This window comes from Emydura macquarii, unplaced genomic scaffold, assembly GCF_026122565.2.
Source record: "Emydura macquarii macquarii isolate MOO-44397 ecotype Brisbane River unplaced genomic scaffold, CSIRO-AGI_Emac_v2 contig_306, whole genome shotgun sequence".
Taxonomy (NCBI): domain Eukaryota; kingdom Metazoa; phylum Chordata; order Testudines; family Chelidae; genus Emydura; species Emydura macquarii.
The window spans coordinates 268,276-284,633 of NW_027130443.1; the positions used below are offsets into that span (position 1 = coordinate 268,276).

General features: G+C 62.9%; 2 protein-coding genes across 2 annotated transcripts; one reads left to right on the forward strand and one right to left on the reverse strand.

The window, feature by feature from the left end:
* Positions 1 to 1,503: 1,503 nt before the first annotated feature.
* PPP1R35 (protein phosphatase 1 regulatory subunit 35) lies at positions 1,504 to 3,476 on the forward strand. Its single transcript, XM_067555126.1, has 4 exons — positions 1,504 to 2,083; positions 2,200 to 2,464; positions 2,637 to 2,767; positions 2,890 to 3,476. The coding sequence occupies exons 1-4, from the start codon at positions 1,688 to 1,690 to the stop codon at positions 3,061 to 3,063; spliced, it is 966 nt and encodes a 321-aa protein (XP_067411227.1). The 5' UTR covers positions 1,504 to 1,687; the 3' UTR covers positions 3,064 to 3,476.
* A 1,260-nt stretch (positions 3,477 to 4,736) lies between these two features.
* On the reverse strand, positions 4,737 to 13,511 carry MEPCE (methylphosphate capping enzyme). Its single transcript, XM_067555095.1, has 4 exons — positions 11,841 to 13,511; positions 7,061 to 7,279; positions 6,805 to 6,931; positions 4,737 to 4,831 (listed from the first exon to the last, which is right to left on the reverse strand). Exons 1-4 carry the CDS (start codon positions 13,374 to 13,376, stop codon positions 4,779 to 4,781), a joined length of 1,935 nt encoding a protein of 644 aa, XP_067411196.1. The 5' UTR covers positions 13,377 to 13,511; the 3' UTR covers positions 4,737 to 4,778.
* Between the last annotated feature and the right edge of the window lie 2,847 nt (positions 13,512 to 16,358).

Consider the following 16,358-nt stretch of genomic DNA (forward strand, 5'->3'; position numbering starts at 1 on the left):
CGGCCAGCGGCTCTGGGGGCAGGGGTGTCGCCCCCTGCACCATACAGCGCGTGTCTGTCTGTCTGGCCGCACGCAGCGCAGGAATAAACACGGCTGGGAACCTCTGCAGGGGGCATCGCTACTGTGGGTGTCACGGGGGGGGGGTTCCCCCAGCCAGCCCCCGGTGTCGCTCCCCTCCCCCGCCCCGTATGCCACCCTTGCCCCCTATCGCTCCCCTCCCTCACCCCTAACCCTCCGGACCCCCTGCCAGCTCCCTATCACTCCCCACCCCGTGCCTCCCCACTCCCCTCCCTCACCCCCTATGCCTCCTCGCCCCCGCATCCCCCATCGCTCCCCTCCCCCCCTCCAGCCTCCCTCTCCTCCAAGCCCCGCCCCCCACGGGGCTTTCAGTCCCAGGCTGGGTTCAAGGGGTGGTCAGAGGTCACGGGCCAGGCTGCAGCAGGGCAGCCTGACCAGCAGGTGGGAGGGAGCGGGAGAAGGGACTACATCTCCCAGGGTGCCCGTGGGGCCGGGGCTGACGGAGGGAGCAGTTTCTCTCAGGGTGTCCTGAGGGGCGCTGGCCTGATGTCACCCACTGGCGCGTGTGCCCTTGGACGGAGTTCGCGTGGTTCTCCCGCGCTCGCGTTGACGACCTCTGACTTTGCAGCCGTTGCTGCTACCCCTGGCCCTGCCCCCATCCCCCAAGCCGTGGCAGGGAGTCCCACGGGTGCTGGGCCAGCATTCCTGCGGCAGGGAGTCCCACGGGTGTGGGGCCTGGCGTTCCCGTGGCCGAGAATCCCACGGGTGCTGGGCTGGTGTTCCAGCGGCAGAGAGTCCCACGGGTGCTGGGCCGGCGTTCCTGTGGCGGGGAGTCCCACAGGGGTCGTGCCTGCTGATGGGGCAGCTTCCTTCACCCCTGGCTAGGGTGAGGCTTTTCTTTGCTGCCCCGGGCTGGATGTGGGTCTGGCGGCGATGCGGTTTGGCTGCTGTGCTGACGGGGGCTGTGCAGGGTGGAGTTCAGAGCCTCTTGTGCCGTGCTGCCTGCCCGGGCCGTGACCCTGCCGTCTGTCTGTCTGGCTCTGTCCCCAGGTCCCGAGGAGGCTGCTGACACTGCTGTCCCGACCGGGGACCGTTCAGCTGATGAAGTGACAGATTCTGTTGTAAGTCTTGGCCCGCCCTGGGGCCGGGGCCGAGCCGGTGCCCCCTGCATGGGAAAGGCCCTGGGCTCATTCCCCACCCTGCAGCCCCCCAGAAGCGAGAGAGGCGAGGAAAGGGGGCTGCCCGGAGTAGGGCGGACACAGGGCACGTTGCTGCGATACGGCAGAGCCCCGAGTGCCGGACGCCAGGTGCCCGCAGCCCCGCCGGGTCGGGAACGCGACGAAGCCGAAATAAGTGAGATGAAACCACGAAAGTGGGAGGGTGGGCGGTGTGCAGGGGGCCCGGACGCCTGGGTTCTCTCCCTGGATCTGGGAGGGGAGGGGGCCTGGTTGGTCAGAGCAGAGGGGCTGGGAGTCCGGACGCCTGGGTTCTCTGAATCTCTCCGGGCCCCGGGGGCAGGCGCTGATTGCTGGACCCGCTGGGGGGCGGGGTCACGGTCCCTCGGGAGGCGGGGTGCAGAGCTCGAAGCCCCGCCCTTCACAGGCCCGATTGGTCCTCTGCAATCCGCCCGCCACGTGGGGGCCAGAAAGAGTCTGATCGCGACGGGCCGATGACGACGCGCCGCGACGCCGGGCTGAGAACGAGGCCGGTGGTCCCCGTGGGCGCCGCCATCTTGGGCTCCGAACGAGGCCGGCGATCACCCCGTGGGCGCCGCCATCTTGGGCTCCGAACGAGGCCGCGCTGTAGCTCCGCCCGTTGCGTTGCTGGAGGAGGCGGCCCAAACCGCCGGCCCCGGCGCGCGATCGCGCTGCGCAGCGCTGCCAGCGGCGGCACGAGCCTGGCGACCCCCGGCGACGACGCTGTCCCCGCCGCCCCGCCCCCCGCGCCGCTCCCGCCCGCCGTCCGCGCGCGGCCCGCCCCGGACCTGGCGCTGAGCCCCGCGGGGGGCCGGGCTGGCGGCATCCTGCGGCGCCGCGGGGCGAGGGAGCGGCCGGCGCGCGGGCAGGTGCGGGGGGGCCGTGCCCGGGGGGAGGGGCGGTCGGTGCCCCGCAAGGCGGGGGGGCTCCGGGGCTGGGTGGGGATCCCGCGGCCCCGCCCCAGACTGACCCACCCTCCCCCCAGGTCCGTTTCCTGCTGGGCCCCGGCGCGGACGAAGCGCCCCCCCAGCCGGAGCCCCGGGGGCAGAAGGCGGAAGCGAGGCCGGGGCTCGGGGGGGACCGGCCCTGCCCCAGCAGCTTGGCCGCCCCCGAGCTCCACACCTGCCTGGCCCGGGCCGAGGAGGCGCGAGCAGCCGCCCAGCAGGGCTTCGACGCCCGGCGCGCCACGCGGGAGCTGCTGGCCACCTCCTTCGTCGCCCGCTGCAGCGTGGAGGGCAGGGCAGCTGCAGGTGAGGGCGGCCCCCAGACCCCACCCTGCCGGCCTGGGGCTGCCCCTCACTCCCGACGCACAGCCCCTGCCAGCCTGGCCCCGGGCCCCCGCTCGCTGGTGCCCCTCCCGATCCGCAGCCCCTTCCCCCCAGCCCGGCTGGTGCGCCTCATTCCCGGCCTCTGTCCCCCCAGGCATGAACATCCTCCGGGAGCAGCCGCTGTACCAGGGGCTCGTGAGCCTGCAGGTCCCAGCCGAGGAGGTGCTGAGCTCCGCGCTGCAGGAGAAGCTGGCGCTGGTCCGAACCCAGCCAGAGCCCCGCAGGGTGAGTGACCGCTGCCGGGGCCGGCCCGTTTGGTGGCTAGGCCCTGGGCTCGTGTCAAGCCGTGGAGCTGGGGGGCCTGGGGCCACCACTGCTCGCGCTCATGTGGCCTCTCCCCCCTCCAGGAGCTGGACCCTGAAGGACCCGACCTGCTGATGTTCTACGAGCCCCCGGAGCTCTTCGCAGAGACCCCCTACCTGGGCGTGGAGGGGCTGCCCCCCCTGCGGCTCCAGCCCCACGGCCGGCCCCCCGCTGCCACCTTCCTGATGTTCCGCAAGCTGCAGCAGTGGGATGCCTAGGGGGGCCGCCGTGCGCAGGCTGTGCCCCGGAGCCGGGGGGCCCTGACCTGCCATAGACCGGCTGGGCAGCCCCCCACCGCGGGAGGGGCCGTGTCCTTATCGCCCTTTGTACCCGCCCTACGGGGTCACTCAATAAACGGTTCTGGGCTCAGGAGCGGTGCCTGGATGCTGGGGGGGAGGGGCAGGGAGGAGGATCGCAGGGATCTTGGGCGCTGGAGCTGGGAAGCCTCAGGCGGGGACCTGCGCCTGCATTTCCCAGGCTCCTTTGCGGGGGGACTTCGTTTCCCATGAGACTCCTCGGCAATGCGCTATAAGCCGCGCGTTCCCCGTCGTGCCCCGCAGCTGCGCATGCGCTCGGTGTGGGGATGGCGGCGGGCGGGAGCGAGGGACGGGCGCCGCTCGCGCGCGCAGAATTCGAACAGGCGAAGCTGTATTATTTGGAAGCCATCACCCAGGTAACGGGACGGGCAGCGGGAGGGGGGGGAGGCGAGTCTTGGGGGGGGAGGCGAGTCTTAGGGGGGTCCCGCGAGCCGCTCTCAGGTTCTCTTCCCTCCCCCCTCCAGGGCCTGGAGGAGGCGGCCGGGCTGATGGAACAGGTGGACCGGAATCTGGGTGTCTGGAGCCGGCGGGCGGGGCAGGTGGAGGCGCTCGCCCAGGTAAAGACCCGCCGCCCCGGTCCCTCCCCGCGTACCGCCATGGTCTGCCCCGCCCCGGTCCCTCCCCGCGTACCGCCATGGTCTGCCCCGCCCCGGTCCCTCCCCGCGTACCGCCGTGGTCTGCCCCGTGTGCCCCCCCACACACTGCCCGCTGTTCTTCTCCCCCCAGGTGTGGAGCCGTTTCCAGGCCCGGCTGGGCGCCGCTGACCCCCCAGGAAGGAGCCGCGCACCTCCCCCACCCCCGGCTCCGCAATAAAAGCTCCCCCCCCCGCCCCGCTGCTGGATCCTTCTCGCGCCTTCCCCCTCCCCCCCGCACCACCTCCTGCCTGGGGGTCGGGGCTCTGCCAGGCCAGCCTCTGTCCCACCTCCCCCCCCCCGCAGCAGGCGCCAGGCCAGGCCAGAGTCGCAGCTTTTATTTGTACACTAGAATCAACATCTGTGAAGATAAAACTGCACATCAGCGGGGGGGGGGGGCACCCGGGACAAGGCCCCTCCCCTCCCCCCTGCACAAGGGAGCCGGGGCCACGGCCCCCGGGGGAGGGAGCCACTGCTCAGCACAGTCCACAGCCCCCAGGGCGAGCAGGGCCCATTCCGCACCCCCCCCCCTCCCCGCCCAAAGGGGAAACCAAGGCAGCCGCTGCAGGAGCTGGGAAGACCAGAGGCCCCTTCCCCCCTTTCCAGGGGCTGGGAACAGCCCTGGGGGGCAGCAAGCCTGGACAGCCCCATACTTGCCAGCCACCCCCCCCCCCAGCTAGGAGCTGGAGAGAGGCTGAGAATTGAGCCTGGGGCAGCTACAGCCCCCCCCCCTCGTGTATTCCCTCCCCCTCCCCCATCAGTCTCCTGGCTGCAGCATCCAGCGGGCGCGGCCTCGCTCCCCGTGCGGTTCCGCAGAGCCGGGATGCACGCATGGTCCAGCAGCTGCTCCTCAGGGGCGCAGAGCCCCCACCGCCGTCGGAGCGTCCCTTCCTCCTGCCCGCAGGTCCGACAGGCTCAGCCCAGCTGGCTTCCAAGGCAAGAAAAGGGGGCTCCCGCACCCAGCCGCCTCTCCGGCCCCACGACTCAGTGGGTGGCAGGACGGCCTTTGTGGCAGAGATAGACGGGGCGCTGAAACCCTGCAGGCAGATGGGGAGGAGGCCGCATGTTAGTACAGTCACTGCTCTGCCAGGATCCCCCCTCCCAGCTAACCCTGCCCTCACCGAGGGAAATCGAGGCACTGGATGAACTCAGGGTACTCGAGTCACCTGTTAACAGCCACGGCCACGCCAGTTACTGGTGGCTCCCTAAGGGGAGCTGCTGGGACGGGGAACCTGCATGCCAGGGGGCTGGACTGAAGAGCCTGCTGTTTGCAGCATCAGCGGGGAGCCCTGTTGCTAAGCCTGGACGGCCCCCCTGGGTCAGAGCAATGGTCCGCCCACCCAGCGTCCTGGCATGATGCCCTGGAAGGAGCGAGCTGGCAACGTCTGTGTAGTGGCTGAGGAAGCACGGCCCTAGGTTTGGCTGAAACCTGCGGCCTAGTCGTTTCAGCAGGTCCCTGCTGGTTCTGGTGCTGCGTGAAGGGGCCGCTGACACTAAGCTAGGCACTCTCCGCCCCACTTGTGATTTTACAGCCCTCAGTCGCACCTCCCCCCCCCCCCTGCTCATCTCGTTTCTAAACTGAACAGGCCCAGGGGTTTCCTCTCTCCTAGTAGGGAAGCTGTTCCTTTGTCCTGCTGTTCCCCAGGGCAGGCCTGGCCCCGAATGTGTAGCGAGAGCATTACTGCGAGAACGTCACACACTCGCTGAGAACAGGCCGGTCTCTTAAAGGGAAGTGGCGGTTCCCACACAATTTGATGGGATTTCAAATGGTTTAAAAATGTTTCCTAAGAATTTTGTTTGGACTTTCAGACTAACTGTTATAGTCACTGCAGACACTGAATGCCTTGTAGCATTACAAACAGATCCGTTGCTATACTGTAATTAGACATGAAAATAGGTCAGTAAATGTCTTTCACCATCAAATTGATAAGTGAAGTTTACAGGTAGGCAAAGTGACAGAGACAAATCCAGTGACTTGTGAACGAGCCTTGAATGGACTGGCCGGTGAATATTCAAAACAAATCGAATTTGTTGATTTAAGACTATTTAGACGTGACGTTGACAAGTTGTGTTAAATTGTTTATAAGATCTGGGTTGGAAGGGCCCTCAGGAGGTCAGCTAGAAGCCAGACCAACCCAACTAAATCAGCCCAGGCAGGGCTGTCAAGCCAAACCTTTAAAATTGTCAAAAAGTTCAAGCTTTATAGTATTTTAATCTCAACATCAGCCATTAAATCACTGTCCAATCTCCACCTCATTGTACATTGTGAACATTTAAAGCCATGAAAAATAGGAAAAAAACGCTCAAAGCCCAGGATTTTGTGCAAGGTGAAAGTTTAAAAATAGATGAAAAGCTAAAAATCCTTAACAACAAACTTCGGCAGCCACTGAAACGATCCAAATCGAATTCTGCCAACCCTGACTGCGTGTTTTACTCTCAGCGAAACGCAACGTCTCACTCCAGGCTGTTGGGATTTTTCTCCTGCTGAGAACTGACTTTTTGCCCCAATTTGGGACAGCCAAATTTTGTGAAATTTCCTCAGGGCTCAGAAATTCTGGTTTCCGGACCAATTCCAGTGGTGTCAGTCGTCCACAATCAACTTCTCCAGCCTGGTGGCACTTTACCACCCAGGTTCCTGCCGCCCAGGCTAGTCCGGCCAATGGCAGACGAGGTCTATGTCCATGTGGGGCAGTTTCTTCCCCTCCCCCCAGCCCACAAGCAGGGGTGGCATTTCCACCGTTGAGCAGGGAGCTGGGGCAGAAGCAACATGTGGCCAGGCTGGAGTCCCTAAACCGAGCCTTGGCCCAGCTGTGCATAGCCCAGACCCCTAAGTGCCTGCATGGGTCCATGCGGCTCAGACAAGGGAGTCTCTGGCCAGGGACACAACAGATGGTGGGCGACAGCAGGGGCAGAACCTGCCCAGAACCAGGGGAGAGAACCCAGGCATCCCGGCTCCCAGCCCCACTTTGACCACTAGACCCCCGCCTCTCAGCATCCCCTCCCCGCTCACCTTTGGAGCTGTTCTGGGCCCTGGCCACCAGCTCGCAGCTGGAGAAGCCGACCTCGGGGGAGGTCAGGTAGGAGGTGAACTGGTCGGGTTTCAGCTTGATCCGGTAGTAGTTTCTGTAGATGGTTTCCTGGAGGGAGGGGGCAGAGGGAGAGGCGTCAGACATGGCAGCGACTGCCCCTTGGCCGCAGGATCCCTCCCCCCCCCACCATAGGATCCCCCCCCACTGCTCGGCTCCCCCGGGCAGATGGCTGCTCACCGTCAGGTTCTTGCGCTTGCCATAGGAGGACCAGGGCTGGGGCTCCAGCAGCAGCAGGCCGCCGGGGCGCAGGTGCCGGTAGATGCGTTTGAACATGCGCTTCAGGCCATCGTCGCCCCAGTTGAGGTGCACCCACTTGGTGAGGCTGAGGCAGAGCACCACGTCGTACTCGGGGCGCTGCGTCTCCAGCAGCTCGTCCCGCTCCAGCACGTAGTTCCCCTGCCAGGGAGAGGGGGCGTGATGGGGGAGCTGGGCACAGCATGCACTGGGGAGACAACCCAGGATCCCTGGCTCCCAGCCCCTCCACGAGCCAGGGAGAGAACCCAGGAGTCCTGTGACTCACACCCAGGTTCACCACTGGTATAGCAGAACCCAGGCCTGACTCAGATTAGGGCCCCCCCCAGATCACAGCCCTCTGCAGCCTCCCAGACCCATGATGCCCCATAGATTCCCCCCACACACAGCTCCCCCAGGTATCCACCCACTGAGATATCCACCCATTGAGCCCCTCCAGCAGCACACCCCACACAGCCCAGCTCACACCTTCCCCAAGCCAACGAATAGCAGGGGAAACTGAGGCAGTGAGCCAAGCCTTGCCCACACAGCAGGGTCAGCAGCAGAGCCGAGGACAGAATCAAGTGCCAGCGAGCAGCCGATGCCCCAAGGCAGCTGGGATCCGGGAGGGGCTGTCACGGAGCCAGGCCAGGAGAGGATCCAGAACTTGCCCCTGCAACCCAGCCCCATGGGCACCTTCCCTCTCCCCCCCTCCAACGCCAGGGCTCACTGGAGCTGGCCGACCCCAGCCCATGCTTTGCGCCACTCCGAGTAGGGTGGATTGATTCAAATCACCCAGCAGAGGCCTGCCCTGAAATCACTGATTTGAATCAACATTTCCAGCTCCATCTCAGTTATTGTCTACGTGCAAACGGGTGGATTTTCCCTCGCCGCTATGTCCAGGCCACCTCCGTCTTCACTCCGAGAGGCCCTAGAGCTGGAGCCATTGACAGAAGCAGCTGTACCGCTGAACGGGGGCAGATGTGGAGCCCCAGGCTTTTCCCGTGCGCTCGCTACAGGGGATGGAGATGTTGCTTGTTGACGGCTCCCAGCTCATAGGCCTAGAGCCTGGCCTCGCCAGTCCGACGTCTGCCCCGCTTCTTTCTTTAGACAGAAATCAGCCCGGGTCGCCACAGCTTTGCCAGAGGCTCCTGGGTGCAGGCTTCATATTTAAGAGGTTTGAAGAGGCCGGAATAAAGCCCGCCCAACGCGTGCCGCGTTACGAACCCGCTGCCTTTCTGACTGGGTTCTTCCTCCAGAGGAAAACGTATAATTGAAATCAAAAAGGTAAAAAAAGCAGCGATTTTTAGCTGCCCTGGCCCCACGGCTCCTTCCATCCAACGGCCCCAGGCCACATCGTGCTGGCCTTGGGGTTATCAGCCCATGGGGGGTGCATGCATGTAACTATCTGCCAACCTCTGATGGGGGCAGTTCTCACAAACCTCCCCCCCCCCCCATCTCTCATTTTGCTCCCTAGCAAATGACCTGCTGGGTGACCTGGGTCACTCCCCCCCATGCCTCAATTTCACCTCCCATCCTGGCTCTCGTCTGGCCTAGCAATGCCCCATAACCTTACACTGCGGCTGATCTCTGCAGCGCCCAGCCCAAACGAGGCCAGAGCTGGGGCAGAGCAATCTGGTGGCACAGAGGTCCCTGCTCATGGGCAGGGCTGGGTGGGCAGCACCTGGCCCAACAGGGAGCCCTGGTCTCAGGCCACAGGCGCTGGTGTTCGGGGCTAACGGTTCCACACGGGATCCATTAATGAATTCTAGTCCTTAAAAGCACCAGGCCCCGGTGCCAGACGCCCCACGCCCCCAGGGGGAGCAGGAGGTGTGGGGTTTTAGCCTGGCGCGCCGTTTCGTGGGCTATCCTGAGTCAGAGTCTGTGTGTCTCAGCGGCGAGAAGAAACCACACCCCGAGCGGCATGGGCAAGCCAGCCTAGGCCCCCCGCGTAGACAGCACTTGGCCCACAGCTGCTCTGCGGAAGGGGGCTGGCCTGCGTCGACAGGAGAACCCTTCCCATCACAGGGGAAGCACCCACGCTGCAGCGGTGCATTTTCAGCGCTGACATGGCACCTGGCAGGAGCTGCCCAGAAACAGAAACCTTCCCCTGGCAGCGCCCAGCCTGCAGGCGCATCTCCACTTCACCTCTCCCTGCGCGAGATTTTCTTCACTCTGTCCCTGGAATCCAGCCGGCAGCTCTCTGCTGAGCCCTTCCCAATTCGTCACACCCTTCCTGAAAGGCAGCACCAGTGCCAGGAACGTCTCTCTAACACCAGAGGGTCGCATGAAACCTCGGTGACCACCTGGCTCTGGATACTCCCTTCAGCCCGTGCTCTTGGTTCCTCGTGGGGCAATCTTGGCCTTCAGCGGCCTCACATTCGAGGGAGACCCATCTGCCCTGCAATCCCACTCGTGCCACAGGGAGCGACCCTTCGCCAGCCTGAACGCTGGCGTTTTGGCTGGTGGGCCTCTACAGGGCCCAGCATGCACCGCTCACTCCTGACCTCACTGCATGCTGGGACTCGTAGGCCCACACCTCTTTGCGAGAGCCTACGCTGGAATCCGTTCTCAGACTGATCTCTCGCTGGTTTGCAGGTAACTGGCATGAGGTGACATGCCCAAGTTCAACAGGGTCAGGAAGAGAACCCAGGAGTCCGGACCCCAAACCTCCCTCCAGTGCTTCTGCCTTCATGAGAGACGCCATTCGAGCTGACTGTTAAAGCGGAACCCCTTGGCTTGCGACGATCTCATGCCCCTCAAATACGCCGGAAGGCGCCAGCATCGGCCAGAGGGCCCACCTAGCAGAGCCGCTGGGAGCATTCCCTGCACCCTCCTCTCTAGCGGGGAGGCACTCCGGCTTTTGGATTTCCTAGGTAGCACCCATGAGGAGGGGCGGCCCCGTGAGCATTGCCGGGAGGGGGTGAAGCCCCACACGCACGGGCTTGCTTTTGCCTGCCATCAGCCCCACCCCGCTGAGACCCTGCTTCCCGCAGGCTCTGGGCTGGGCCAGAGCTTTTCCATTTGGTTGCAGGCTGGATCTAGGCCGGTGGAAGAGCGAAGGGTTCGCCTGCGAGTAAGCCAGGCCTTACGCCTGGGCACGGGAAGTATTTCCCTGCATCCCAGCCGCTTGACAGCTGCCATTCAGGATCCTGGCTCTGCTTTTCACGTTCAACAGAACTGGCTGCCCCCTGCGGCACTTGGCAAAGCCGCCATGTCTCTCTCTCAGCCCTCCGCCCATTCGGCGGCTGATCTCAAAGCACAGGGGCGGAGGCTTGAAAAGGATCCTTAGGGGAATTCCATCCCTCAGGTCCTCAAGTTATTCAGGGGCAACAGGCTCCTTATCTCCCTTCAGCCTCATGTCCCTCATGCAAGGTTCAACACTGTACAGCAGGGGAAACTGAGGCACGGAGGGGCTATAGGATCAGCAGAAGAGCTGGGAATAGGGGAACCAGATCACTAGCACAAGACTGGTAGTCAGGCACGGCCAAGCCAGAAACGTAACCCCTGGAAATGGACTGTGTGGCTCATTCTCATTTCAAGTAATCAGAGAAGCCGAGCTAGAAATTGGCTTGCCAGCGTGGCCGGCACCCTCATCTTCCAATTCTCACAACTCGAGGCTGCGCAGCTCTTGGGGCAGGCCACGAGAGCGAACCGGTCCTGAGCTGGCCACCCATCCCAGCCTCCCTTCTCCTCAAACCAGGAGCCGCAGGGACTGGGACTTGCAAGGGCTGCAGGCCGAGCGATGCAAAGACAGTGGGGAAAATCAAAGGTTGAGGTGAACAGCGATCCGACACCCACCCCAGCCATCCGGGCAGCAGCGCTCCTGCCACATCTCCAGAGAAGCGTCTGTGGACTCATGCCTCAGCCTTTTGGAGCCTTTGACTTGGGAATGGCGCCCTTCCCCAGCTAATGGATCTGTCAGCAGCTGCGTTCCCCAGCACACCAGCCCCCTTTCATCATCGCACCAGGCCGCAAGAGCTGGGCTCACACCAGCGGTTCTTTTGGTGCCTTTCCTTTGGTGCCTCCACAGCTCATCCCTCACAGAGCTGAGCGAGCATCAGCCCGGTTCAGCACAGGGTAAACTGAGGCAGGGAGGTGAACCAAACCGATCAAGGTCACAGACCCGCCACCCCCAAGATCTGTGCTTCCAACAGGGACAGGATGGACAATCTAGCCGCTCCCCATGCTACAGTTTCCTCTGCCAAAACCAGCGAGGAGACCACCAGGGAAGCCTTCCGGGGCTTTTTTCACGGGCACCCCTTGCCTTGCCCTTGTCAATTGCACAGCGCAGGGGAATCCCGGCAGCGGCATTCAGGAAGCAGCCTCATGCTCACATGCACCCCCCAGCAGGATGGCGTCTCCCTGCTCGGACCCCAGTAGCAGCCTGAGAAGCTATTCCAGAAGCCCCCCCTCCCTCAAACATAGCCCCCCCAAACATGCTCTGTATGATCCTAACAGCCCTTCCCACCCAAGCTATCGGCTGTCCCATGACATGAGGTATTTGACCACCCAATCCTGGCTCTCCCTCTAGGATAGGACAGTTTCTCCCGCCCAACAGCAGCCCCTCCCCCAGGATTTTGGAGGGGGAGATGGGGTGCATCTTGTGCCACCTTAGAAAGATGGGCTGTAGGGCGAGCTCCCTCCTCTCACCCAAAGCAGCGTCTCCCTGGGAATGTGGGGGTGTCTCCTAGCAGCCCCTCCCCCCATGGGCTAGGCCTCTTACCCGGACAAAGATCACGTTGTTGGGGAAGTTGGTAGCATCTTCACCTGCCTGGGGCACCCTGGGGGCAGCGATGGGCCCCCTGCTGGCCATCAGCGAGGCAGGAAAGCAGCTCCTCCTCCTCTTGGGGCCGGATCCCTTGGCCGCCTCGTCCTCCACCTCCTGCTGGATCTCCTCGGACAGGTAGTGGCGGATGTTCTGCCGGGCAGAGTGGATCAGGGCCCCATCTATGTCCAGCCCCACCACCCGGATGGGTTTCCACTTCTTGGCGATGCTGAGGGTGAGGTGCCCCACGTTGCAGCCCAGGTCCAACACCTCCTTGCCCTGGAACCACTCGGCTTTCATGACTCGCAGTCGCCCGTCCTCGCAATTGGGGTTGCGGTAGCCATAGTATTTGCAGTAGTTGCCGTACTGGAACTTCCTCTGTTGCCTCCTCCGCTTGGAGGGGGCGGCCTGTTGATGCCTCCCGGCCCCTTTGCCCTTTTCCGGACTACTCTTGGAAGGCTGGGCCCCCCCTTTGCCTCCCCCTGGGGCCGACGGAGCCTGCTTCGCTCCCCCGGCCGCCTCCGACTTGCTGCAAGTCCTGCGCCTTTTGCGGTGGCGGCTGCCCCCGGAGGAGGCGGCGGAGGAGGCGCAGGACGGGGTGCCGCCCCCGGCCCCCGGCTGCTCTGCAGAGAGGGGGAGCAGCGGGGAGACCACTTCGTCCCGGCAGTTGATGGCTGTGTTGAGTTCGTAGGGCTGCGGGGTGGGGCAGGCCCCGTCAGCTCCGCAGGCCTTGCAGGCCCCCTGCTTGCACTCCCCACCCCCGCCCCGCTGTTGCCCCCGGTGGCGGTGGCGCTTGCGGCCCGTCTTGAAGGGCGAGGCCAGGACCAGGGCCTCGTCGCCGTCCTGGGCGTTGAGGCTCAGGGGGTCGGTGATGTCCTTGGGGATCAGGATCTCCACCGGGTCGCGGCCCTTGGCCGGCAGCGGCGACGACTTGGGGGTCTCGGCGTTGAGGGCCTGGTTCACCTCCTCGTCCAGCAGGCTGTTGAGGTTCAGGGGGTCGAAGATGTTGCCCCCCAGCAGGAACTCGGAGGGCAGCACCGGGTCGCACTCCGAATTGACCCGCCGGCGCCGCTTGGAGGCCGGGTGCTTGAACCCGCCCGCGTTGCAGCTGTTCCGCCGCTTGCCCCCTCCGCCGCCGGGGGGCCGGTGGGGCTGGAAGCCGTTGCGGGGGCGGGGCAGCTCGCCCACGGTGTCTTCCTCCTTGGGGGCGGCCCCCTGGTGCAGCCGCGGCCCGGGGCCGCCTCCTCCCCGGCGCGGGCCCAACGGGGCGGCCTCCTCGGGCGGCGGCCTCCGGCCTCCCGCCGCCTGCTGGGCCGGGGCGGCCTCCTGGTGCAGCTCCGCCGTGGCGGCCTCCTGGTGCAGCTGCACGAGGAGGCCGCCTCCTCCCGCCGCTGGAGGCCCCGCTCCGCCCCCGGGCTGGGGCCTGAGGGGCGGCGGCGGGGCCGGGACCAGGAACGTCTCCTTGTCCGTCGCCATCTCGATCATCTCCTGCATCCGGGCGTGGGGGGAAGGGGGAGCAGGGCGGCGAGCTCGCCCCTCAGCGAGCCGAGTCCCACCTTCGCCGAGCTCGCCCCCAACCGACTCCCCCTCCCCTCCCCCCGACTCCGCCTACTACTGCGCGTGCGCCTCCAGCCCCCCCTCACTCACTGCGCAGGCGCGGCTCCCCGGCCGCGCAGCCGCACTTGAGCGCGCTCCTCCTCCGTCCGTCCGTCCGGGAGGGAGGACCCAAGAGGCGCGTGCGCTTAGCCCCGCCCCGCCTCTGGTGGCGCATGCGCGCGGTCCCGCCGCCCGCCCGCGCGAGGACCAAGCGAAGAACAGGAACAGCTCGCGTCTCTCCCCCCACCGCTCAGACGCGATGGAAAGGCGCCCCGCCCGCCCGTGGTTTATATACCTTGGGGGCGGGCTTTAGCGCCGCCGCGCCCCCTCGTGCGGCAGCGAACGAATCGGGACGCAGTGTTGTCCCGTCCCACGTGGAATTTCGCCCAATCCGCTCGACGAACGGCCCCTTGGCTAACGTTGCCTCTGCGTGTTCGAAGCACCGCCCCATCCCCTTTCCTTCCGCCCCCTGCCACTGCTTTAGCCAATAAGAGAGCAGAACGAAGGCAATGGTAGCCAATCAGAGCTCTCTACTCTCTCTTCCGGCCTAACTCCCCCAGCTCCCCAGGGCTGTTCGGTGGGGAGGAAGGGTCCTTCCATCTCAGAGCTGTCCAGACAAAGTGCCTGCTGGTTCCCCCCCCCAAATGCCTATTACAAAAATTGTCAAGCGGGCCTTTTGTGACAGGAACCGAGTAAAAACGGTTCCTCGAGACGTGTGGAAACGGATATAAAATCCAACGCCGGTTCAGGCAATGAAGCGGACATCTAAACGTCCGTCGGAGTCTGTTGGGGGACTCTGGCCGCTTAACACATACGCAGCCGGGTAAACACTGCGAGGCAGGCGTTTCAATAAGAGGTTCCCCCCGACCTCTGAACAGTGAATTCCGCCCGTTTTCCTTATTTTTTCCCTCAAAATAAACCGCCCCCCCCAACCAAATGGCAGTTGACAACGGTCACGTGTCTCGCCTGAGAGCGGCGCAAAGCATGCTGGGATTTGTAGTTTTCGGCCGGGAAAGGACTCTGCGCCTGCGCAGAACGATTGCCCGCCACCAAGCTAATATTTGCTCGCTCCCCCTCCCCCACATCCCTAGCAATGGAAGTGGGATGGTAAAGGGGGGGGGAACTGCTTGACCTCCCCCAGGATTGGATGGGGGGGGGGTAGCTCCCCTTCCCACTGACCTTTCGCCTCAAGGGGAAAATCATGACCTCTGACCCTTGATCCTCAAGAAGGTGGGGGGGTCACCTGGCTTCCCTTGCCAAGAGATCTATGACTACTGACCCCCGCCCCTTCACCCTAGGGATGTCACCTGGCTTTTCTCACCCAGTGAAGGAGCCTGACCTCTGACCCCGCTCCTCAGGAGGTCTCCTGCCTCTGACCCCTGACCCTTTCCTTTCCCCAACAGCCTCTCACCCCAGGGGGTGATTCACGAGCTTCCACCTCTGGCCCAGGGAGTGGTCACCAAGAGAAAACTGGTGATTCCTCCCCCTGACCCATTTGATCTCTCACCTCTGACCCTTGACCTCTCCCTGGGAGAGGTCACACACTCCCTCTTGCACCCGGATGGCCACCCACCTGTGAAGTTGGGCCAGCTGGAAGATGACCATGTTATGGAGGCACCGGCCTCGAGTGGCCACTCATGCACACCTGGAATACCGGACCTCCTGGAACTTCCCAGAAAAGCAGGGTGCTGCCCCTCCTGGCGTGACCCTGCCCCTGGCAGCGTGACCTCAGATGCATGGTGCATGCATGATCACGCCACATGGGGCAAGACATCTTAAAAACGGAACACACACCCCTGTCCAATGCCAGAAACAAACATACCTGGTTTTGTCTCAATACTGGACGTGGAACAAACCCTAGAAAAGCAGGACTGTCCGGTTTAATACTGGACAAGGGGCCTGCCTACACCTGCCTGCTCTGACACTACAGGTCCAGATCTGCACATAGTATTCAAGATGTGGAAGTACTATGGATTTATAAAGAGGCAGGATATATCTGTCTTATTATCTATCCCTTTCCTAATGTTTCCCAACATTCTGTTACCTTTTTGACTGTCGCTGCACATTGAGTGGATGTTTTCAGAGAACTATCCATGATGACTCTAAGATCTCTTGCTTGAGTAGTAACAGCTAATTTAGACCCCGTTATTTTATACATATAGTTAGAAAGGGATGATGTTTTCCAATCTGCTTTGCTTTTACTTTATCCACATTGAATTTCAACTGCCATTTTGTTGCCCAGCCTCCCAGTTTTGTGAGATCGCTTTGTAGCTCTTCACAGTCTGCTTTGAACTTAACTATCTTGAGAAGTTTTGTGTCATCTGCAAAATTTTGCCACCTCACTGTTTACCCCTTTTTCCAGATCATTTATGAATATGTTGAACAGCACTGGTCCCAGTACCGACCCCTGGGTGACACCACCTCTCACCATGCTGAAGACTGTCCATTTATTCCTACCCTTTGTTTCCCACCTTTTAACTGGTTACTGATCCAGGGGAGGATCTTCCTTCTTAACCCATAACAGCTTACTTTGCTTATGAGCTTTTGGTGTGGGACCTTGTCAAAGGCTTTCTGAAAATGTAAGTATACTATAGCCACTGGATCACCCTTGTCCACATGGGGTGCATAATATAAATGACAAATGTACATCTATGCCCACAGGGTCAATACTATAGGTAGTCGATCTGTATAGAGACCTGCACGTTCTATATCTCAGTCCACATACAGCTATAAAGGGTCTATATAAAGGGCCAGCCCATATGATCCATATAGAGAGAGACCTGTACCATAAAACTACTTGAAATCCCTAATCTACAGGCCCACTGCATATACTGAGCCATAGGGCCCATAATCTATAGCTCCAGTCCCTCCATACAGAGC

Bases quoted from the DNA above. Each gene is read 5' to 3' on its own strand.
- PPP1R35 (XM_067555126.1), top strand. From the start codon at position 1,688: ATGACGACGCGCCGCGACGCCGGGCTGAGAACGAGGCCGGTGGTCCCC. The intron at 2,084-2,199 runs GTGCGGGGGGGC...CCCTCCCCCCAG, and splicing joins AGCGGCCGGCGCGCGGGCAG to GTCCGTTTCCTGCTGGGCCC. The intron at 2,768-2,889 runs GTGAGTGACCGC...TCCCCCCTCCAG, and splicing joins CCCAGCCAGAGCCCCGCAGG to GAGCTGGACCCTGAAGGACC.
- MEPCE (XM_067555095.1), bottom strand. From the start codon at position 13,376: ATGCAGGAGATGATCGAGATGGCGACGGACAAGGAGACGTTCCTGGTC. The intron at 7,280-11,840 runs GTAAGAGGCCTA...TCTCCCTGGCAG, and splicing joins ACAACGTGATCTTTGTCCGG to GGGAACTACGTGCTGGAGCG. The intron at 4,832-6,804 runs GTGAGCGGGGAG...ATCTGCCTGCAG, and splicing joins GGCCCAGAACAGCTCCAAAG to GGTTTCAGCGCCCCGTCTAT.